General features: G+C 41.7%; 1 protein-coding gene across 3 annotated transcripts in view; it reads right to left on the bottom strand.

Moving 5' to 3' along the window:
* The window catches only part of scube1.L (signal peptide, CUB domain, EGF-like 1 L homeolog), a 127,706-nt gene that overhangs the window by 31,366 nt on the left and 70,704 nt on the right, over positions 1-25,636 (bottom strand). The window contains exons 5-9 of one of the 3 annotated variants that reach the window (XM_041585840.1): positions 22,756-22,881; positions 19,621-19,737; positions 8,046-8,084; positions 3,696-3,752; positions 3,075-3,191 (exon numbers count right to left, since the gene is read on the bottom strand). In XM_041585840.1, coding sequence (XP_041441774.1) covers positions 3,075-3,191; positions 3,696-3,752; positions 8,046-8,084; positions 19,621-19,737; positions 22,756-22,881 — 456 coding nt within the window. Of the gene's footprint in view, positions 1-3,074; positions 3,192-3,695; positions 3,753-8,045; positions 8,085-16,248; positions 16,339-19,620; positions 19,738-22,755; positions 22,882-25,636 lie in introns of all 3 variants that reach the window. The other 2 variants (XM_041585841.1, XM_041585842.1) reach the window with 2 other exon arrangements.

Genomic DNA, 25,636 nt, shown 5'->3' with positions numbered 1-25,636 from the left:
CAATGACTCAATATTAACAAGGGTTTCACATGGGCCAGACTAGGAAGGAAAGTTCCAAGTGTAGATATATAGTAAGGAGCAGAGCTCTGTAGCCTGAAATCTATCCAAGTGCACAGGACGGAAAAGAAGATTTTTGTGCCCAGAGATTGGCCCAGAGATCAGCCCAGATGCTGAAACTGGATCATCACTGGCCGAAGGGCACATTGGCTTGGCATTAATAGTTGTTAAATGCTGGTGGGGAAATAATTCCGAATTGCTGCTGTTTAAAGGGAGCCCTAAAGTTTGTGCCTGTGGAACAACATGATTGCCCCCTGATAAATCCAGACCACTTTACATTTAATCCTGGAGCACCTTGTCCTGATAAAACCACACAGGTGAATAGAGTCACGGCCGAGTCCAACCTAGATATGCCCCCCACTCCTTCACCTCGTTTCAGCCCAGTCCCAGGGTTGCCAGGTCTATTTCTCAAAACCAGCCAAAAACGAACCCAAAAATATGTGCAGCGAAAAAAAAAAAAGTCGAGATAAATAAATAAATATATGTGAAAAAACGCATTTTTCCAATTTTTCCATGAAGCAAAATGTAACGTAACTACAGAGGGGGACCCAGGAGGTATAGGGGCCACATGAATCCCCAATACATATACAATGTCAATAAATATTGGTAAAACCCGTCAACCTCTAGACATTTTGGTGGGCAGAAGATTTTTGCCCCAATATTGTCTGAAATTGACGAAAGTCAACGGAAACTGTGAGAATGCTGAAGAGTGACGGAAAACTGGGGTACACAGCCCAAAATCTGGTAACGCCCGACTTCTACACCAATCAGTCCATTGTTAAACAAAAACTACATTACCCAACATGCATTTGGGAAATGCAGACTTGGCACATTAGGGCAAGAAAAAGTTTGCCTGGTTTCCAAAGTACAAACCAATCAAAGGACCAAAAAGTAGCCCAAATCTATACCTCGGCTAGTATGTACTTTAAAAACCCACCTGGGCTTTAAATTAGTAGCCCAATTTGACTAGAAAACGGCCAACCTGGCAACCCTGCACCAGTCCTTACTTGTCTTGTTCCAGAATGGGATCTGTCTTGGGCACGGAGCTTTCAGCTTTCAGCCATGATGCAAAGTGAGGAGGAGAGAATCCATATCCACATCTTCACCTTTGGTTCTGATTCAAGTGTTCTCATTCTGGCTTGTCCTTTATTCTTATTTGTAGCCCAGTTTCTGGCTGCTTTGTGTTCCTTGCATTGCCAATGGCCTTGTCCAGAACTACAGCTGTGCCTTTATTCCTTTATTTACGTACTCACTGCTCTTCCCTAATGTGGGACCAGTCGAGGGATCTGAGATGTAGTCAGGACATTTCTCCAAATCCAGAAAACGGATTAGTAAAGTTACAGCATAAAAATCGGCCTACGTTACGCCTGTTAAACACATGAATATGTGGCGTTGCTTTTGGGAAGGGGGAAAAAAAGGTCAAACCACATATTTTTTCAGCAAAGAAACGAAGATTTGATGATCCACCACAGCCCGGCCCCCTTGCCCCACCCCAGATCCCGCCCACACCACAGTTAAAGGCCACACAGACATCAGTGCTAAAAAAAAGGTAAAAACCCCCTACACAGCCATTGGTGGGTTCCCTAAAAATTGAAAAAAAAAATTGGTGGCTAGATTCCCACATAAAAGTTTAAAAACTTTTTTAAAAAAAGACCATTGGTGTTCAGTGGATCTTACCGTTAAAGGTCTTCTTCATTCTTCTCTTTTTCCGGTCTATTTGCCGACTTTCTGCAGTTTCTCCTCTCTCAGGTCTTCTGCTTTCTGTCTTTGACTTCGTATTTTCGGCTTCAGGTCTTTGGCTTTATGTTTTTGTTTTCAGGTCTTTGGCTTTGTGTTTTTGGCTTCAGGTCTTCAGCTTTGTGTCTTTAGCTTTGGGTCTTTGGCTTTGGGTCTTCGGCTTCATGACTTTGGCTTCGGGTCTTTGGCTTCAAGTCTTTGGCTTCAAGTCTTTGGGTTAGTGTGTTTTTCTTCATGTCTTCGGCTTTGTGTCTTCAGCTTTGGGTCTTTGGCTTAGTGTGTTTTTCTTCATGTCTTTGGCTTTGGATCTTCAGCTTCATGTCTTTGGCTTTGTGTCTTTGGCTTCAGGTCTTTGGCATCATGTCTTTGTGTCTTTGGCTTTGTTTGTTTTTCTTCATGTCTTCGGCCCTTTGGATTCATGTATTTGGCTTTGTGTCTTTGGCTTTGTGTCTCCGGCTTCATGTCTTCAGCTTTGTGTCTTCAGCTTTGGGTATTTGGTTTCGGGTCTTTGGCTTTGTGTCTTTGGCTTCGGGTCTTCGGCTTCATGTCTTTGGCTTCGTGTCTTTGGCTTTGTGTGTTTTTCTTCATGTCTTTGGCTTCATGTATTTGGCTTTGTGTCTTCAGCTTCGGGTGTTTGGCTTCATGTCTTTGGTTTTGGGTCTTTGGCTTCGGATCTTTGGCTTCGGGTAGTTGGCTTTGTGTCTTCGGCCTTGGGTCTTTGGCTTTATGTCTTTGGCTTTGTGTCTTCTGCATTGGGCCTTTGGCTTTGTGTCTTCGGGTCTTTGACTTCAGGTCTTCAGGTTTTTGTCTTCAGGGCTTTGCTTCAGGTATTTGGCGAAACTCTTAAGGGGGGCCAAGCTAATCTGGAAAGTGCAGCCAATCCGGGCCCCCCTTTTAAACCTAAATTCTGCCGGGCTCGGAACACCTGTACCCCCTGTGCCTCCCTGATGGCGGCCCTGTATACCTATATACAAAGTCAGACCTGGTGGGCCCCCCCTGGCCCAGACGTGCTCCCTGCAGAAATGATCTTCAGGTTGTGGCAAAAACCAGCAAGCGCAATCCTGGTGCAGCTCCCATCGGCTGGGGGTGGACAAGCTGCAGGAGGACGAGGGGGTCCCTAAAACAGCAGTCTGACCATGCCTGAGGCTACATGATATATCTTTGTGCTGTACAGTGCTTTATAAAAATATACATACATACTAAAGAGCTTTTTATATGGAGGAATATGTTTTATATAGATGACTCTAATATTCTGTGTACACAAAAGAATTAAAGCTCACCTTTACACGTCTTCCCGTCCAACAGCAGAGTAAATCCCACCGGACAGCTGCACCGGACTCCGGTCGCCGTATCTTTGCAGGTTCGATCGCAGCCTCCATTATTGACGGCACACGTTTCTGGGGGGGGGGGATCGTAAAAACAAGGGGTGAGAATCATAGAGCAGGGGGACCGGGATTTACAGACAGGAGAAGCTTTGGATGAAGGAGAAACATAAAGCACACAGTAGCCAAGAGCAGTCACACGGGAGTCACAGGCTGGAGGGATCAGTTCCATTTCCTTATATTAAACACAGAGAGACGTCACAATGGAGGAAACTCAACAGCACAACAATCCATCTCACCCAACACTCACATTTCTGCCTCGGTTTATTTGTCTAAATGATTTAAATCCGCTTGAATTCTAACCTCTCCCAACCTCGCCCAGAACATTCCAACACCCAGTCTCTGCAATCTGTTACCCACACACTCGTTCAGGATCCGCTGCAGAACATTCTCCCATTATCCAGACTGGCAGGTAAATACGTTGAAACAAAAACAAGTGACTTGCGCTGGTCTTTTCCACGTATTCGTCGCTACATCCAGAAAAGCCCAATTTCGGCCATAGTAAGTCTTGAATCTTACCTGTGCACTGGGTGTGCTTGGGTGCAAGTCCATAGCAGAGGTGAAGGGGGTGCATGTCTATAGCATGAAGCCAAAAAGAACGACAGAGAAAATATTTTTTGGAGAACTTTGGAGTTGGTGGCAAAAACGATTAATGCTGTATATAAATCATAGACACAACGTAGATCTGTGAAATGGGGGTGACTTGATCTAATGCCGGCCAGACACCCACAAAAACCTGATCAACGGCTTTTGGCTGAATACAGGGAGCCCCACTGACATCACTGATGTAGGTTTTAGCAGTCGGACAAATGACCAGATGATTGGGGAACAACAGCGAGATCTCCATCCAATGTCCCCATACACAGGCCAAACAGATTCAACCAAATCCCCCGCCCCCAGGGCAGATTACTTTTGGAATATTGGGTTGTTTTTGCTCCAAAAGTTGCTTGAAAAGAAAAGTACTGCATTCCCTACATTACATGAGCACATGTCTCTGGCCACTGGGGTGAAATGTGTCACGTCCAAGTTTTTGGGGCTCACAAGGTGAAATGAAATAATGGTCGGGACTGTGTCCGAGGAGCTAAGGCCTATTCAATTCCTGTGTCTCCAATAATTGTTAGTGCAAATGAGCAGAAACAGCACAATTCAATTCAGCAGGAACAGTCGCTAAGTTTTCTCATAGTCTGTACAGAGAGATCCCATAAAACTATGGCAGCATAGGTATTCCCTGTACTAAGCACAATTCAGCAGGAACAGTCCCTAAGTTTGCTCATAGTCTGTACAGAGAGATCCCATACAATTATAAAAAGCTCCTTAGCTAAATCATAGCATGTTATTTAGGAAGCAGCAGAATCTGTATCATATTAATGCAACTGAACAAAATAACATATTGCTGCTTATTGTGTGCCCAGAACATTCCTTCTCTGTATATTTGTATTTATACATATGGGAGGAGGGAGGTGCCATATTGATTCCCTTAGACAGTACAGTATGAGGGTATAGCTTATTGTGTGCCCAGAACATTCCTTCTCTGTATATTTGTATTTATACATATGGGAGGAGGGAGGTGCCATATTGATTCCCTTAGACAGTACAGTATGAGGGTGTAGCTTATTGTGTGCCCAGAACATTCCTTCTCTGTATATTTGTATTTATACATATGGGAGATGCAGGGTCAGACTGGGGGGCCCGGGGCCCACCGGGACTACTGTCCAGGGCCCCTTCCGACCCGCCCCCCAACCCCTACTGCGACGCGCTGAACGCGCGCACACAAAGGCGCCGCTTGGCGCACCAGCGTGAAGGCGCCTGGCGCATGCGCAGAAGGCGCTGCGCTGATCGGCGCTGCGGGAGGGAAACTTTTTTAAAGATATCTGGAGAGGTGTCTGGCCCGGCGGGGGCCCATTAAGGGTCGGGGCCCACCGGGTATTTTCCCGGTGTCCCGCCGGGCCAGTCCGACACTGGGGAGGTGCCATATTGATTCCCTCAGACAGTACAGTATGAGGGTATAGCTTATTGTGTGCCCAGAACATTCCTTCTCTGTATATTTGTATTTATACATATGGGAGGAGGAGGTGCCATACTGATTCCCTTAGACAGTACAGTATGAGGTTATAGCTTATTGTGTGCCCAGAACATTCCTTCTCTGTATATTTGTATTTATACATATGGGAGGAGGAGGTGCCATACTGATTCCCTTAGACAGTACAGTATGAGGTTATAGCTTATTGTGTGCCCAGAACATTCCTTCTCTGTATATTTGTATTTATACATATGGGAGGAGGAGGTGCCATATTGATTCCCTTAGACAGTACAGTATGAGGGTATAGCTTATTGTGTGCCCAGAACATTCCTTCTCTGTATATTTGTATTTATACATATGGGAGGAGGAGGTGCCATATTGATTCCCTTAGACAGTACAGTATGAGGGTATAGCTTATTGTGTGCCCAGAACATTCCTTCTCTGTATATTTGTATTTATACATATGGGAGGAGGAGATGCCATATTGATTCCCTTAGACTAGTTATTGGCGAATTTATCTGCCAGGTGCGAATTCGTGGCTAATTTGCGTGTTTCGCCGCTGGCGAATAAATACGTGTGGCACATAATAAGCTATACAATCATACTGTGCTGTGAATACAATATGGCAACTCCCACAACTGTGAACAAAATACAAATATTTAAGATCTCTAGACACACATGATATTTACTGAAACATGTACTGGAATCAAAGGACAACTCTCCTGCTTTCTGGTAGGGGAACAGTGGGGTTTACAAGAGCAGGGCCTGTGGCCATGTTGGGGCACAAGATTGTATCTAATGTACAATCTTGTACAATTTATATAATGTACAGGTATGGGACCTGTTATCCAGAATGCTCAGGACCTGGGGTTTTCCGGATAACGGATCTTACTGTAATTTGGGTCTTCATGCCTTAAGTCTACTAGAAATTAATTTAAACATTAAATAAAGCCAATAGGCTGGTTTAATCCAATAAAGATTAATTATATCTTAGTTGGGATCAAGTACAAGCGACTGTTTTATTATTACACAGAAAAAGGAAATCATTTTTAAAAATCTGGATTATTTGGATAAAATGGAGTCTATGGGAGGCAGCCATTCCATAATTCTGAGCTTTTTGGATATCGGGTTTCCAGATAAGGGATCCTATACCTGTATATAATGATGGGTGCCCCAACATGGCCATCCCCATGCATAGAGCATGCAAAGGGCATTCTTGTAAAATTACTATTGTTTCACCTAAGAGCGAGTGCTATATTAACATCTATTATATATATTTATATTATGCTCTATATTAATATTAGCATCTATATAATATATATTTATATTAGCATCTATAAAATATATATTAATATTAGCATTTATATAAGATATATTTATATTAGCATCTATTTAAGAAATATTTATATTAGCATCTATATAACATATATTATTATTAGCATCTATATAACATATATTAATATCAGCATCTATATAGTATATATTTATATTAATAATATATATTAATATTAGCATACCCCTTTCGATGAGGGAAAGATTCTTATATATTAATATTAGCATCTATATAATATATATTAATATTAGCATCTATATACTATGGGGCAGATTTATCAAGGGTCGAATTTTGAGGGTTAATAAACCCTCGAATTCGACCCTCAAAGTAAAATCCTTCGGATTTGAATATCGAATGCGAAGTATTTTAGCGCAAATACTTCGATCGAACGATCGAATAAAAATCATTCAATCAAACTATAAAATCCTTCGAATCTAACGGTTTGAAGGATTTTAATCGATCGATCAAACGATTTTTATTCGATCAGAAAAAAACTTAGAAAAATGCTGGGGAAGGTCCCCATAGGCTAACATTGAACCTCGGTAGGTTTAAACTGCTGAAGTAGGTAGTCAAAGTATTTTTTAAAGTGACAGTACTTCAGCTATCGAATGGTCGTATAGTCAAACGATTTTTAGTTCGAATAGTTTGAATCGAAGTCGAAGGTCGTAGTAGCCTATTCGTACCCAAAAAAAAACGTAGTGGACCCTAGCAACCAGTTGGTTGGCAAACTGGAGAGCCGCTGAATAAAAAGCTAAATAACTCAAAAACCACGAATAATAAAAAATGAAAACCAATTGCCAATTGTCTCAGAATATCCCTCTCTACGTCATACTAACAGTTCATTTAAAGGCGAAACAACCCCTTTAACTCATTTAACTTTAAATCACTGATTGGTTGCTATGGGTTACTGCCCAGGTGCAAACCATAGGGTAGTTGAAGGGTTGTGTGGTGCTAAATACCCTATCTAAGTTAGTGTTGAGTAATATTCACCCTACAAGGTTCTCCATTGGCTTCTGATTGTAACCGGTGTTAGTGAATAGTGATGGGTGAATTTGGGGCGTTTCGCTCCGTCTTGTTTTTGACGCCGGCGTCCATTCTTTTGACACCGGCGGGCGTTTTTTGATGCTGCCGCCGCAAATTCGCTGGTGAAAATGCGCGGCGGCCAAAAAAATGGATGCCGGTGAATTTTCTCTGCGGTTTCACAAATCGTGGGAATTCGCCGCAAGTTCGCGCCTGGCGAATAAATTCGCCCATCACTATTAGTGAATGAGCAGTTCTGTATTAAATGGATTTCCCCGGGGGAATGGGAAGCTAATGGTACTGATAATAATGGACAAGTACAAAAGATTTTTGGCCGATGGAATTGAGCACATGCATTAGGGACTATACGGAGAGAGTTCTATGAGAATCTTGTGTTTCAGGAGGAGAGGTCACAATCCCAGGCTTCCCAGTGCAATAAAAAAAAATCGAAATATTGCAACAGTCAAACGAAAGTGAGATAAACAAAGAGTTTTACCGGTTTGGGTGGTCATCTCAGCTGAACCAGACGATGACACTGGAATAGAAGATCGTAAACCAACATAAGCTTGTAAGAGAAAGGGTCAAGGGACGGGGACAGGCTTAGAATATTCCCAGGTGTAATGGGATCAAATTTAATATATTCTTGCTGTGCGTTAATGTAACACTATCACCTTCTGTTTTACCATTGATTCATGTTGTACTTAATATACATAGTTGCGTCTCATTGTCTGAAATGTTGACCTTCTATTCCTCCATTCACCAATGAGCACAAAACCAGTTATTTGGTCCATATTGCTCCAACGTTTCCAAGTCAGACGACACAAGACCGAAACAATCCCCTTATTCTTGGGCTTTTCCATTGGGTCACCCAACTAGACTTTCAGTTTGGAAGTTCCATTGCTCATTCTTACAGCAAAATGGGCTTTCAAGTTCTTTGCAAGGGATAGAATTCAATGGCACAGCTGCTCCCCCATCATAAGAAAGTGCTAAATACACGAAACGGATCCATATATTTTAGGTACATCATGTAATCATGTTATAAAGGTGATAGATGGCCTTTAAGTGACATGTTGGATACATTTACCACTGCTGCTGCCTGAATCCTGTCTTGTCTCGGTAACGGAAGTCGCTGAAGTGCAATAAAATGAATATCTCACAGAACTTGCCCATGTTTTACAAACCAACTCTGGTGTAATGTCATTGACACTGTGAATTTGTTGTCACATGATAATGAAATGGTAGCTTTCCTTCAGGGGAAGGTGAGGGGTAGATACAGAATGATCAACCACAGATGGAGCCTGCCCAGACAGAGGGGAAGGTGAGGGGCACATACAGAATGAGGAACCACAGATGGACCCTGCCCAGACAGAGGAGAAGGTGAGGGGCACATACAGAATGAGGAACCACAGATGGACCCTGCCCAGACAGAGGAGAAGGTGAGGGGCACATACAGAATGAGGAGAAACAGATGGACCCTGCCCAGACAGAGGGGAAGGTGAGGGGCACATACAGAATGAGGAGAAACAGATGGACCCTGCCCAGACAGAGGGGAAGGTGAGGGGCACATACAGAATGAGGAGAAACAGATGGACCCTGCCCAGACAGAGGGAAGGCGAGGGGCACATACAGAATGAGGAACCACAGATGGACCCTGCCCAGATAGAGGGAAGGTGAGGGGCACATACAGAATGAGGAACCACAGATGGACCCTGCCCAGCCAGAGGGGAAGGTGAGGGGCACATACAGAATGAGGAACCACAGATGGACCCTGCCCAGACAGAGGGGAAGGTGAGGGGTAGATACAGAATGATCAACCACAGATGGAGCTGCCCAGACAGAGAGGAAGGTGAAGGGCACAATGTTATTGAATGATATTGGCAAAGATAAGAGAGAATAGAGAAGGTTTACAAACCAAGCTCAGGATTTAATGATGCACCAAATATCACGGAGGAGGGAATTTTAGCTCTACAATCTTTTTCTTGCTCCATGGAGCCTGGACATAATAAACCATTTTCACCAATCCGCAGGCAATTAAACATTTCTCAAGAAGGGAATATTCTCATTTCTGGCCAAGATCCGATAGAAATAAATAGACACGACAAAGTTTATTTCCCCCTCTCCCATGGATTGGCTGACTGATTCTATAGGGTAAAGGGTCAGCTCCTTGGCACCAATAGTCTGAAAGAGGATAAGTTTGGTGTTTCATTTCACAGGGATTTAGCACGTTAATTGAAATGTGTAAATATTGTTCCCATTTAAAAAGCAAATCTAAACTGTCTAAGGGAATCAATATGGCACCTCCCTCCTCCCATATGTATAAATACAAATATACAGAGAAGGAATGTTCTGGGCACACAATAAGCTATACCCTCATACTGTACTGTCTAAGGGAATCAATATGGCACCTCCTCCTCCCATATGTATAAATACAAATATACAGAGAAGGAATGTTCTGGGCACACAATAAGCTATACCCTCATACTGTACTGTCTAAGGGAATCAATATGGCACCTCCTCCTCCCATATGTATAAATACAAATATACAGAGAAGGAATGTTCTGGGCACACAATAAACTATACCCTCATACTGTACTGTCTAAGGGAATCAATATGGCACCTCCTCCTCCCATATGTATAAATACAAATATACAGAGAAGGAATGTTCTGGGCACACAATAAACTATACCCTCATACTGTACTGTCTAAGGGAATCAATATGGCACCTCCTCCTCCCATATGTATAAATACAAATATACAGAGAAGGAATGTTCTGGGCACACAATAAGCTATACCCTCATACTGTACTGTCTAAGGGAATCAATATGGCACCTCCTCCTCCCATATGTATAAATACAAATATACAGAGAAGGAATGTTCTGGGTACACAATAAGCTATTCCCTCATACTGTACTGTCTAAGGGAATCAATATGGCACCTCCTCCTCCCATATGTATAAATACAAATATACAGAGAAGGAATGTTCTGGGCACACAATAAGCTATACCCTCATACTGTACTGTCTAAGGGAATCAATATGGCACCTCCTCCTCCCATATGTATAAATACAAATATACAGAGAAGGAATGTTCTGGGCACACAATAAGCTATACCCTCATACTGTACTGTCTAAGGGAATCAATATGGCACCTCCTCCTCCCATATGTATAAATACAAATATACAGAGAAGGAATGTTCTGGGCACACAATAAGCTATACCCTCATACTGTACTGTCTAAGGGAATCAATATGGCACCTCCTCCTCCCATATGTATAAATACAAATATACAGAGAAGGAATGTTCTGGGCACACAATAAGCTATACCCTCATACTGTACTGTCTAAGGGAATCAATATGGCACCTCCTCCTCCCATATGTATAAATACAAATATACAGAGAAGGAATGTTCTGGGCACACAATAAGCTATACCCTCATACTGTACTGTCTAAGGGAATCAATATGGCACCTCCTCCTCCCATATGTATAAATAGAAATATACAGAGAAGGAATGTTCTGGGCACACAATAAGCTATACCCTCATACTGTACTGTCTAAGGGAATCAATATGGCACCTCCCTCCTCCCATATGTATAAATACAAATATACAGAGAAGGAATGTTCTGGGCACACAATAAGCTATACCCTCATACTGTACTGTCTAAGGGAATCAATATGGCACCTCCTCCTCCCATATGTATAAATACAAATATACAGAGAAGGAATGTTCTGGGCACACAATAAGCTATACCCTCATACTGTACTGTCTAAGGGAATCAATATGGCACCTCCTCCTCCCATATGTATAAATACAAATATACAGAGAAGGCCACAAACAAACAGCAGAGCATTAAGAAGGAGGAAACCCAAAATCTGGTGATGTCCATGAGTCCAAGACTTCTGCCTGTCACTGCCAGCAAAGGGTTTACTTTTCAACCAAGTATTAGAAATGAACATTTTATTTTTTGTTTTTTAAATTGTTCCAATTACTTTTGAGCACCTGAAACGAAGTGAATCTTTTTGCTGAATTAAAGCTGAAAGTCTGCAGTTGCAGTTGTTGCATTTAAAATTCATTGCGGTAATGTACAGAACCAAAATTTAGAAAACAATTAGGTCTCTGTCCAAATATTTATGGTCCTAACTGTTAAGTCCAGCTGCTTCACACTGAGTTTTGACTCAATGGCTTCTCTTACGGCTCTTGTTTGTGCCACGAAGATCGAGGAAGAAACTTTTCTAAGAGCCATCGGAGAGCCAGGGCCCACTGGGGTTTTTTTTCCCACTCTGACCCTTTGGAAACTGTTTCGGTTTCAGTTGCCGTCAGTGAGTGACGTGAGTTTTATGGGATCTCTCTGTACAGACTATGAGCAAACTTAGGGACTGTTCCTGCTGAATTGTGCTTAGTACAGGGAATACCTATGCTGCATAGTTTTATGGGATCTCTCTGTACAGACTATGAGCAAACTTAGTGGCTGTTCCTGCTGAATTGTGCTTAGTACAGGGAATACCTATACTGCCATAGTTTTATGGGATCTCTCTGTACAGACTATGAACAAACCTAGGGGACTGTTCCTGCTGAATTGTGCTTAGTACAGGGAATACCTATGCTGCATAGTTTTATGGGATCTCTCTGTACAGACTATGAGCAAACTTAGTGGCTGTTCCTGCTGAATTGTGCTTAGTACAGGGAATACCTATGCTGCCATAGTTTTATGGGATCTCTCTGTACAGACTATGAGCAAATTTAGGGGGCTGTTCCTGCTGAATTGTGCTTAGTACAGGGAATACCTATGCTGCCATAGTTTTATGGGATCTCTCTGTACAGACTATGAGTAAATTTAGGGGGCTGTTCCTGCTCAATTGTGCTTAGTACAGGGAATACCTATGCTGCCATAGTTTTATGGGATCTCTCTGTACAGACTATGAGCAAATTTAGGGGGCTGTTCCTGCTGAATTGTGCTTAGTACAGGGAATACCTATGCTGTCATAGTTTTATGGGATCTCTCTGTACAGACTATGAGCAAATTTAGGGGGCTGTTCCTGCTGAATTGTGCTTAGTACAGGGAATACCTATGCTGCCATAGTTTTATGGGATCTCTCTGTACAGACTATGAGCAAATTTAGGGGGCTGTTCCTGCTGAATTGTGCTTAGTACAGGGAATACCTATGCTGCCATAGTTTTATGGGATCTCTCTGTACAGACTATGAGCAAATTTAGGGGGCTGTTCCTGCTGAATTGTGCTTAGTACAGGGAATACCTATGCTGCCATAGTTTTATGGGATCTCTCTGTACAGACTATGAGCAAACTTAGGGACTGTTCCTGCTGAATTGTGCTTAGTACAGGGAATACCTATGCTGTCATAGTTTTATGGGATCTCTCTGTACAGACTATGAGCAAATTTAGGGGGCTGTTCCTGCTGAATTGTGCTTAGTACAGGGAATACCTATGCTGCCATAGTTTTATGGGATCTCTCTGTACAGACTATGAGCAAACTTAGGGACTGTTCCTGCTGAATTGTGCTTAGTACAGGGAATACCTATGCTGTCATAGTTTTATGGGATCTCTCTGTACAGACTATGAGCAAATTTAGGGGGCTGTTCCTGCTGAATTGTGCTTAGTACAGGGAATACCTATGCTGCCATAGTTTTATGGGATCTCTCTGTACAGACTATGAGCAAACTTAGGGGCTGTTCCTACAGATGTGGTCTGGCCTTTTTATCTGATGGATTTTACTTTCCCTGTACAGTTTATTTGCTCTCTCCTGCCATTCTATCCGAACCTCCACATTCAATCCTAATTGTACGGACTTCAAAGACTGAGTGAAACAAATACAACAACCTTTAATCCTTCCAGAGTTGGAGGGGACGGGAGCAAAGGGCTGAATACAGGGCCGGCCGATTCCTCGGGGGTTGCAATAAATGACTACAAGGAAGATGGGCTTTAATCCCTTTCAAAGTGGTCCCGACAATGGGAATACATCAAAGCTGCCAAAACATCAACATTTCCAAGTCGGCAAACACGGCCCTTTATTTGTACCTGAATTCTGAATGGGCCGGGTAATACCTTCGTCTACATCATTTCTTAATTTGTTTGTTTAGTGTCGGGGGGGTCGGAGGATAAACAGCCCGTGTGTATTTGATCTTTGTATAAAAGGGGGAGATCTGCTCCCGTTACATTCTGTTCAGGAAAGTGTCACATGAATAATGAGCTCAGACTGACAGGTACCAGGGTGTAATACGTGTATCAATAAAAGCTCAATGGTGATTCAGGGGGAGAGAGATCAGACCCACAAGTACTGACACGAACACCCGGAGCACAAATAAATGGGGGAGACTGATAGATTTTTACATGAAAGACAAATTTTCAATGGGAATTCTTAAAGCAAATAATATTTCTATTAACCATGAATGACTGTAATAAGTTCATGCCGTACATATATGGACTATTTTGTAGTTAATGCTGTTGTGCATTTCATATGAAAAATGTAATTATTTCTTAATTAAGGCATGTATGATAGCTAGAAATAATACTTATTGCCTTCAATTAAAAATATTTTCTGTACAGACTATGAGCAAATTTAGGGGACCGTTCCTGCTGAATTGTGCTTAGTACAGGGAATACCTATGCTGCCATAGTTTTATGGGATCTCTCTGTACAGACTATGAGCAAACTTAGGGACTGTTCCTGCTGAATTGTGCTTAGTACAGGGAATACCTATGCTGCCATAGTTTTATGGGATCTCTCTGTACAGACTATGAGTAAACTTAGGGGTCTGTTCCTGCTGAATTGTGCTTAGTACAGGGAATACCTATGCTGCCATAGTTTTATGGGATCTCTCTGTACAGACTATGAGCAAACTTAGGGACTGTTCCTGCTGAATTGTGCTTAGTACAGGGAATACCTATGTGCCATAGTTTTATGGGATCTCTCTGTACAGACTATGAGCAAACTTAGGGACTGTTCCTGCTGAATTGTGCTTAGTACAGGGAATACCTATGCTGCCATAGTTTTATGGGATCTCTCTGTACAGACTATGAGTAAACTTAGGGGTCTGTTCCTGCTGAATTGTGCTTAGTACAGGGAATACCTATGCTGCCATAGTTTTATGGGATCTCTCTGTACAGACTATGAGCAAACTTAGGGACTGTTCCTGCTGAATTGTGCTTAGTACAGGGAATACCTATGCTGCCATAGTTTTATGGGATCTCTCTGTACAGACTATGAGTAAACTTAGGGGTCTGTTCCTGCTGAATTGTGCTTAGTACAGGGAATACCTATGCTGCCATAGTTTTATGGGATCTCTCTGTACAGACTATGAGCAAACTTAGGGACTGTTCCTGCTGAATTGTGCTTAGTACAGGGAATACCTATGCTGCCATAGTTTTATGGGATCTCTCTGTACAGACTATGAGCAAACTTAGGGACTGTTCCTGCTGAATTGTGCTTAGTACAGGGGAATACCTATGCTGCCATAGTTTTATGGGATCTCTCTGTACAGACTATGAGCAAACTTAGGGGCTGTTCCTGCTGAATTGTGCTTAGTACAGAGGAATACCAATGCTGCCATAGTTTTATGGGATTTCTCTGTTCAGGCTATGAGCTAAATTTGGGGGCTGCTGAATTGTGCCAGGGCAGTAACCCATAGCAACTAATCAGTGGCTGGTTTTATCGGATCAAGGATCTAATCAGATTGTTGATGTGGTCCTCAAGCCAACTGCCTATATTCTCTCATTGGGTCCCAGGGCCCACGATCAGATCAGCCTGATGGGCATATCAGGGAGGGATCCGCTCATCTGGTGACCTCACCAAATATCTGTCTGTCCAGCTTAAGACCCGAGGCCACTAGAAGATCCTCTGATTGTCTCTCTGAGAGTCAGACTGGGATAAACTAGAGAACCTGACACACTGGGTCCACTCTGAAAAAATAAACATATATAGTGTGAACTGTGGATATAAGGATGGACTGATGAGAATACTCATATACTAAGGGCAGTGACCAATGGGGAGACTTGTCGCCAGCAGAAAAAGCGGACGACTGTGGGCGACAAATCTCCAGAATCTCCATTGGAAATAACTGAAATTGCCTGTGGTAAAACCAACGCATCAGTTCGTTCTCCTGAAGTTGCTTCTGGCGGAAACTTTATCACCAACGATTTCAGTTATTTCCAATGGAGCCGTATTTTCGGGAGCTTTGTCGCCACTGCCCTAAGTGCTCACTAGTGCCTGGGCCCAATTGGATAGTCTCAAGTATTATGGTTGGCTGGTCCCTCTGAGAGTGGTACAATCAGTATTTATAATTCTAATAGACTTCCACTCAAGTTCCAGCCACCAAACGGATCCCATTTTATGTCTTTCTTCTGAAAGAAGCAAACAAATAAACTGAACAATTATAAAGCCACCCCCAATAAAACAGACCCAACTGAAGAGTTTCTCTTACAAGATTCTACGAGTTTATTTTATGATGAACTTTCCCTAATAATGGGCGACTAGTTAAGTAGTTTGTTTCATTGTAAACTTCCGCCACCAAATCTGTACCCGGGCGAGAGCGCGACAAGAAAACCACTGAATGTGAATGAACGTGCGCTCTCAATAAATGGAAACTGATCTCTCCGAGGAAAAGAAACACTCAGACACAGTCACGCACCTTCGCTCACGCTCACATTTTACTCGCACAACAAGGGAAAAGTGGAAGAAAATGTTTTACCCATAAGGAGTCTCCGTTTCACCCGTTTGTCCACATCAGCTACTGACGTGGCATTGTACTCAGAAATCTCAATTGCAGCCTCATCTTTCTCTAAAACACAAGTAAGGGACAAACATGGAGCAGTCGGTTAATCACAAGCCCAAATTTCTGCTGCCTACGAGCGCTATCTTTATCTGGCAATGCAGAACCAAAGCCATGAGCAAGATGTGAAAGCATTAAATTACTGACTGAGACAGTGTTAATCCCCCTCCCACCATTAAAGCCCAGAGATGAAAGTATTAGTGCCCAGGGGATAACTGGGGACTCCTACGCTAAGTAATTCATCTATTAATACACACAAGGCAACACTTGAATGGTTAAGAGTGGGTCAGGAGAAGACAATCAGAGCAGTCAATGACCAGAAGTGGGTAGTGAGTGTTAGCAGCCTTGAGTCCGGTGATGGATGAAATGATACATACACTAGATGATGGAACACAGAGATGAACCAAATGGCATGCACAGTCACATACAAGAACACAGAGAAAGAGATGAGAAGTTGGGCAGTGCTGGTTGCCTGCTTGTCTATGGAACACATTAATAACTAGACATCCACATTTCACAAATATACATTCTAATAACTGATCAACATGCAGTGAGGAGGAAAAATGCAGCAGGAGGAAAAATGGGTGAGTTTGCCATAGTTCATGTACTCTTTGTACCGTTACGCATTCATCCGACGTTAGAAGAAGAAGAAAATGAAGAAGAGGAAGAAGAAGAGGAGGAAGAAGAGACAGGAAAAAGTAGAGGAAGAAGAAGAAGAAGAAGAAGAAGAAGAAGAAGAAGAAGATGAAGATGAAGAAGAGGAGGAAGAGAAAGAAGAAGCGGAAGAAGAAAAAGAGGAGGAGGAGGAGGAGGAGAAGAAGAAGAAGAGGAAGAAGAAAAAAAGGAGGAAGAAGACGAAGGAAAAAGAAGAGGAAGAAGAAGAAGAGGAGGAGGAAGAAGAGAAGAAGAAGAAGAAGAGGAGGAAGAAGAAGAAGAAAAATAAGGAAAAAGAAGAGGGAGGAAGAAGAGAAAGGAAAATGAAGAGGAAGAAGAAGAGGAAAAAGAGCAGGAGGAAGAAGAAGAGGAAGAAGCAGAGGAAGAAGAGCAAGAAGAAGAAGCAGAAGAAAAAGAGGAAGAAGAAGAAGAGGAAGAAGAAGAGGCCCTCTGCTTTATCACAGAGTGGTGTTAAAAATACACAGAGACAAACAGATGGGTCATTAGAATTCCAAACAAAAATAAACAAGGCTTTGATAAATTCGCCTTGGGTGAGTGGAGCCAGAGGGGTGAAAATGCAGGAAGGTGTGGCATGCAGCAAAGGAAGCAATACGTCAAGTAAACAGACAGGTGAATTAGACAACAGGTAGGAGATATTTAGTATTTGGAGAAGGAGGAGGAGCGGCTGAAATGGTGCTGGATACATCCGGGGAGGAAGGCTGTGCCCATCTCTGGCACCACTACATGGTTGAATGGTAAGAGGACATTCGACAAGTTCTAGATGAGATCAGGCTGCAAAGGAGGCTCTTTTTGAGATTTGTTTCCAATGACTTTAGCTCTACATCAAAGATTTTTTTTTTTTTTTTGGAAGTTATCTGGTATTTTTCAGACAAGACAGGCAATCAGGGACCATCACCAGAAAGCAGTGGTAAATCAGAATGAAATAGTTAAAAACATTAAATCACAGAAAGACTTTTTGTCTAATTAAAAAGAAAAAAAATTTAAGGTGGGTGGGTGGCGCTTGGTGAACTAAACAGGAGGGGCAGGAGGAATCGACACAGGCATCAATGTGACAAACAATAAGACACTACACATGGAATAACATTAGAAACACAATGGAATAACAGAATTCTAAGATACATTACTGTAATAATAAACATGTCAGCCAGAGATATCAGGAATGAGCTTACGGGCTGCATATTCATATAAACACAGCATTTCAGCAATTACAATAAAATAATAATAAAACACTTTGGTTTCCATAAAACTCAGTCAAGATGTACAATTGATTTGCTGGAAATATTTCAGACAAAATGATGGTCCAACGGCTGCCAATACGATGATCAGCCGTAAAGTCAAATATACTTCTCTACATCATACTAACAGTTCATTTACAGGTGAACAAGAAGAGGAGGTTTTGGGGAAATGAAATATATCGATGACATTCCCATTGCCCTACACAGCAAACCAGAACCCACTGAGGCATCCCAGGACCGGAAGGAAAAGGAAGAAGAAGAAGAAGAAGAAGAAGAAGAAGAAGAAGAAGAAGAAGAAGAAGAAGAAGAAGAAGAAGAAGAAGAAGAAGAAGAGGAAAAAGAAGAGGAAGAAGAAGAGGAGAAAGAAGAAGAAGAAGAAGAAGAAGAAGAAGAAGAAGAAGAAGAAGAAGAAGAAGAAGAAGAAGAAGAAGAAGAAGAGGAAAAAGAAGAGGAAGAAGAAGAGGAGAAAGATGAGCAAGAAGAAGAAGAAGAAGAAGAAGAAGAAGAAGAGGAAGAGGAAGAAGAAGAGGAAGAAGAAGAGGAAAAAGAAAGGAAGAAAAAGAAAAAGAAGAAGAGGAAGAAGAAAAGAAAGAAGAAGAGTAAGAAGAAGAGTAAGAAGAAGAAGAATAATTAGAAGAGGAAGAAGAAGAAGAAAAGGAAAAAGAAGAGGAAGAAGAAAAAGAAGAAGAGGAAGAAGAAGAGGAAGAAAAAGAAGAGGAGGAAGATGAGCAAGAAGAAGAAGAGGAAGAAGGAAGAAGAAGAGAGAGAGAGGGAGAGAGAGAAGAGGAAGAAGTAGAGGAATTGTCGCCGGCATCAATTTTGACTGCTGTGAATTGATGCCGGCGTCAAAATTCGCGTTTCGCTGGACAAATTCGCCCATCACTACCTATTTCTTGTTGAAGTGCTGCCTGATTTATATGGTGCTGGTCAGTGGTGTAACTAGATGCTAAATCAATTTAAGGCCCCAAATATTGATAAGTTGGCCTAGCCTACCAAGATAAATTAAAATTGATAATTAATTAGGGCCTCGTCGGGGCCCCTACAATCCTGGGCCCCCTGCAACCGCAGGGTCTGCTTCTTCTGTAGTGACACCCTTGTTGCTGGCCAGTTCCCTCCCTATAAAACCTCATAGGAAGAGCAATAAGAAACCAGTTTCTCAGAATATATCCCATTAGACAGCTGGAGGGCAAACATCTCATACTGAATATACTGTACAAGAAGCCACTACATCAACATTGGATTAGAATTTCAGGAGAGTTCCAGTTGCCCTGTTATGGCATAAGCTCTATGTAAAATCTCATGTCCCCTTATTATTCTGGCTGAACGTGACCAATGCAATGAAGATATTCCAAAAAAAAAAAACCCAAAATGTATCACTTACCAATGCAAGTTCTGCCGTCGGAGTGGAGGGCAAATTTCTGGTGGCAGTCGCATACAGGGCCCGTATCTGTGTCGTTGCACGTGTGCTGACACCCTCCGTTCCCATAGTTACAGGTTACTGGGTGGGCAAAGTGCAATGTATAAACAGATATAACAATTACAAATGAGACACTGACATAAATACATAAAATAAACGGTGAGTTCTGATGTCATCAGTTATAAATGGTGAGTTCTGATGTCATCAGTTATAAACGGTGAGTAGTGATGTCATTTCTGTCACATGACTCACTGAAATTTGTGTATTATAATAAATAAAGTACCCCCAGTTGTAAAATATGAGGATATTAGAAGTTACCTCGGAGTTCCATGACCTGTATAAAAACACTCGGCCTTCAGCCTTGTACTTTTATATGGTCATGAATCTCCTCTGTAACTTATAATATCCTTATATTTTACAAGAGGGGGTACTTTATTCACTATATAAAGATATTCTGAGAATCTGACATTCACTTTATGGAACTTCATTAGAAGGCCCTTCCCCTCCGACCGAGCCCTCTGACAAGCTACCTAAGCATTAAAAATATATACAGTATGGGACCTGTTATCCAGAATGCTCGGGACCTGGGGTTTTCCGGATAACAGATCTTTCAATAATACCTTGATGGAGTGGTTCCCCTTTAAACTAACTGTTAGTATGATGCAGAGAGTGATATTCTGATACGATTTGCAATTGGTTTTCATTTTTTATTATGAGTATTTAGCTTTTTATTCAGCAGCTCTCCAGTTTGTTGTTTCTGCCATCTGGTTGCTAGGGGCTGAATTACCCTAGCAACCATGCATTGATTTGAATACAAGACTGAAATATGAATAAGAGAGGGACTGAATAGAAAGAGGAGTAAAAGTAGCAATAACAATACACTTGTAGCCTTAGGGCTCTTACTGACGAGCGGTTGAAGCTGCGCTCCCCTGCGTTCGTTTTTTCTGCGTTCAGCCCCAGGGGACCGCAGGAATAAACGCATTACGTTTTTTCCAATGGGGCTATAATCATGGGGCTGCAGGTTGAAACGCAACATGCTGCATTGTTCCTGCGTTCGGCGCCTACACGCGCCTGTGTGAGTACAGCCCCATTGGAAAAAACGTAATGCGTCTATTCCTGCGCTCTCCTGCGGCTGAATGCAGAAAAACGGAACGCAGGGGAGCGCAGCTTCAACCGCTCGTCAGTAAGAGCCCTGACAGAGCATTTGTTTTTTTTAAACGGGGTCAGTGACCCCCATTGAACTCTGGAACGAGTCAGAAGAAGGCAAATAATTTGAAACAATAAAAAAAATAATAATAAGCGACTGTTTTATTATCACACGGAAAAAGGAAATAATTTTACACATTTTTGTGGATTAAATGGAGTCTATCGGAGACCATGTGATGGAGATTTCTGGATAATGGGTTTCCAGATAAAGGATCCTGTATCTGTACAGTACAACTCAACTAAGGGGTACTTTAAAGGGGAAGTTAACGTTCAAGGTGTGCTTTTAGCACGGCCTATTGAAAAATAAAATAAAATTAAGACCAACTGCAAACTGCCTGCATCAAAGCAAAAGTGCATTGAAAGTTGAACAACTCCCGCTATTGTCAGAATAGTTCTTTGGAAGTGCCGCTATCACTTGCAGGGACACAGAGAGATCCTTTATAGTTACAGGGGGATTATGAGAATATTATTGTATTTGGGAGAAACCCATTAATCAGAGAGAAGCACGTAGCACTGTTCAAATGAATCAGTTCCAAAAAGAAAGAAATTCAATGGCCGGGCGCCAGGCAGGAACATATTTGTGCGGCTGAACTCAGCGATTTATTAATAAACGACAGCGTAATAATCCCCCGAACCCTTCTGACAGTAAATAGGGGGTTAATAGGGGAATTTCCCCATTGTCCTGTTCAGTTCGATTGTTTGAAAAGTCGAATGTTTCTTTTTTAAAATGTATTTTCTTGGAAGTGTATCAGCTAACCGCAAGATTCTACAGTGTGTAACGTACGAGGAATTAAAGTGCCTAATACAGTTTTAAGCCTTTTATAAACAAGGGGCCAGTAAACGAATGAAAATAGAGGAGCTATATTTCTCCTGTACGGTTAAGTGGGGGGAGCAGGACTTACAGTCAAATATCCCAACCCAATAAATATATATTTACTGAGAGCCCTCCTGTGTAATGCTGAGTAAATCAGAAGAGAGTTTTAAAGGGTTTGTTCCCCTTTAAATTAACTGTTAGAAAGCTGTAGAGAGGGATATTCTGAGACAATTTGCATTTTTTTTTCCATTTGAATAATTTGTTGTTTTTGAGTTATTTAGCTTTTTATTCAGCAGCTCTCCAGTTTGCAATTTCAGCCGCCGGTTGCTAGGGTCCAAATTCCCCTAGCAACCATGCACTGATGTGATTAAGAGACTGGAATATGAATAGGAGAAGCCTGAATAGAACGAGGAGTAATAAAAAGTAACAATAACAATACATTTGTTATTAGAAGGGGTCAGTGACCCCCCATTTGAAAGCTGGAAAGAAAAAGGCAAATAATTAAGAAAATAAACAATGGAGACCAATTGAAGTCAAATATCCCAAACCAATAAACATATCTATTTATTGAGAGCCCTACAGTGTAATGCTGAATAAAGCAGAAGAGCATTTTAAAGGGTTTGTTCCCCTTTAAATGAACTGTTAGTATGATGTAGAGAGTGACCTTCTGAGACAATTTGCAACAGTTTTTTTCCCTTATCTTTCTATTCAGGCCTCTCCTATTCATATTCCAGTCTCTTATTCAAATCAGTGCATGGTTGCTAGGGGAATTTGGACCCTAGAAACCAGATGGCTGAAATTGCAAACTCGAGAGTTGCTGAATAAAAAGCTAAATAACTCAAAAACCACAAATAATAAAAAATGAAAACCAGTTGCAAATTGTCTCAGAATATCCCTCTCTCTACATCCTACTAACAGTTCATTTAAAGGGGAACAAACCCTTTAAGTCTATTAATATATAAAGCTTTATATACAAATATATATATATATATATAGATAAGGAGTATGTATAATGGCCATTTCCTCTCATTCTATCAGTGCAGTAAGTTGAGGCAGTAGAGACATGAGCAGGTACCTACATGTGCAGTCCCTCTGATTTTTGGCAAGTTCAAACCCCGGCCGACATTCACAGGCCACTCCAACTTTGGGGGTCTCCCTGCAGATATGGGCACATCCGTGGTCTTTGTTCATACAGTTCATCCCTTCTGTAAAGACAGAAAACATCAATTACATACGGGTTAAGTAGTGAGACTAGTAACTGTCTGTAATTCGCTATGTAAACTAGTGGCCGCCATATATATATATATATATATATATATATATATATATATATATATATATATATATATATATATATATATATATATATATATATATATATATATATATATATATATATACCGCAGCTTCGCTATACAGGTATGGGACCTGTTATCCAGAATGATCAGGGGCTTTCCAGATAACGGATCTTTCTGTAATTTACATATTTATACATTAAGGGGGTCATTTATTAAAGTCCAAATGCCAAAAGTCTAAAAGTTTTTTTTTTTTACTATAAAATCCAAATTTTTAGTGAAAAAAAAAAATCCTCAAATTTTTCAGGATTTATTATACCCAGAGGATGAAAAACGTCCAAATCCGAAAATCCGGCGTCTCAGAGAGAGATTGTATATAAATCAATGGGAGAAGTCCTGAAGATATGCTGATCTGCGCTGGGTTTCGTGCAATAATCCGAAGATTTCGTGGTTTTTAGGCGGAAAATCCAAAAATTTTGTACGATCCAAATTTTTCAAGATTTTTTTCGAGTTTTTTTTCCCACTCAGGAAATTTTCGGGAAAATGTATTGATAAATAAGGGGGGGGAAAAAATCAGTGCAGATTTGGTCGGACTTTTTTACCGAAAATTATCAGAAATAAGGCCCTAAGTCTACTAGAAAATCATATAAACATGAAATAAACCCAATAGACTGGTTTTGCCTCCAATAAGGATTAATTATATCTTAGTTGGGATCAAGTACAAGTTACTGTTTTATTATTACAGATATGGGACCTGCTATCCAGAATGCTTGGAACCTGGGGCTTTCTGAATAACGGATCTTTCCATAATTTGGATCTTCATACCTTAAGTCTACTAGAAAATCATATAAACATGAAATAAAGCCAATAGGCTGGTTTTGCCTCCAATAAGGATTAATTATATCTTAGTTGGGATCAAGTACAAGTTACTGTTTTATTATTACAGATATGGGACCTGCTATCCAGAATGCTTGGAACCTGGGGCTTTCTGAATAACGGATCTTTCCATAATTTGGATCTTCATACCTTAAGTCTACTAGAAAATCATATAAACATGAAATAAACCCAATAGGCTGGTTTTGCTTCCAATAAGGATTAATTATATCTTAGTTGGGATCAAGTACAGGTATGGGACCTGTTATCCAGAATGCTCGGTACCTGGAGTTTTTTGGTTAAGGGATTTTTCTGTAATTTGGATCTTCATACCTCAAGTCTACTAGAAAATCATATAAACATGAAATAAACCCAATAGGCTGGTTTTGCCCCCAATAAGGATTAATTATATCTTAGTTGGGATCAAGTACAAGCTACTGTTTTATTATTACACAGAAAAAGGAAATCAGTTTTATAAATTTAGATTATTTCATTATTATAATGGAGACTATGGGAGACGGCCTTTCTGTAATTTGGATCTTTCTGGATAACGGGTTTTCAGATAACGGATCCCATACCTGTACAGTACAACTCAACTGAAGGGGACTGTAAAGGGGAAGTTCACCTTCAAGGTGTTTCCTTTCAGTACGGCCTATTGAAAAATCAAAAATGAAGACCAACTGCAAACTGTCTCAGAATAGCACTGTCTGGTTCGTTGCAAAAGTGCACTGAAAGGTGAACAACACTCTCTATTGTCAGATTCGTTCTGGGACCCACGCTCAGATTCGGGGAGATTTAGGGCAGAGATACAGATTCGTGGAGATTAGTCGCCTGGCGATAAATCACTTCTTCTTCGGGGAGACTAATCTCCCCGAACTGACTCCCGTCAGCTAGAATGTAAATTGCCAGCGGGATGGCACTCGGAGCGTTTCGTTTCCGAAGTCGCCTGAACTTTCCTCGAGGGGGAACTTCGGAAAACACAGCGCACCGATTGCCATCCCACCGGCGATTTAGATTCTAGCTGGCGAGAGGCAACTCGGGGAGATTAGTTGCCCCGAAGAAGAGGAAATTTGTTGCTGGGCGACTAATCTCCCCGAATCCGAGTGTGTTTCTCTGCCCTAAATCTCCCAAAATCTGAGCGTGTGTCTGCCCTAAATCTCCCCGAATCCGAGTGTGTGTCTCTGCCCTAAATCTCCCCGAATCTGAGCGTGTGTCTCTGCCCTAAATCTCCCCAAATCTGAGCGTGTGTCTCTGCCCTAAATCTCCCCGAATCTGAGCGTGTGTCTCTGCCCTAAATCTCCCCGAATCCGAGTGTGTGTCTCTGCCCTAAATCTCCCCAAATCTGAGTGTGTCTCTGCCCTAAATCTCCCCGAATCTGAGCGTGTGTCTCTGCCCTAAATCTCCCCGAATCTGAGCTTGTCTCTGCCCTAAATCTCCCCGAATCTGAGCGTGTCTCTGCCCTAAATCTCCCCGAATCCGAGTGTGTGTCTCTGCCCTAAATCTCCCCAAATCTGAGTGTGTCTCTGCCCTAAATCTCCCTGAATCCGAGTGTGTCTCTGCCCTAAATCTCCCCGAATCTGAGCGTGTGTCTCTGCCCTAAATCTCCCCGAATCTGAGCGTGTCTCTGCCCTAAATCTCCCTGAATCCGAGTGTGTCTCTGCCCTAAATCTCCCCGAATCTGAGCTTGTCTCTGCCCTAAATCTCCCCGAATCTGAGCGTGTGTCTCTGCCCTAAATCTCCCCGAATCTGAGCGTGTCTCTGCCCTAAATCTCCCTGAATCCGAGTGTGTCTC

Source organism: Xenopus laevis, chromosome 3L, assembly GCF_017654675.1.
Source record: "Xenopus laevis strain J_2021 chromosome 3L, Xenopus_laevis_v10.1, whole genome shotgun sequence".
Taxonomy (NCBI): domain Eukaryota; kingdom Metazoa; phylum Chordata; class Amphibia; order Anura; family Pipidae; genus Xenopus; species Xenopus laevis.
The sequence above is the reverse complement of the archived record's forward strand: the minus strand, read 5'-3'. Positions and strand labels throughout refer to the sequence as shown.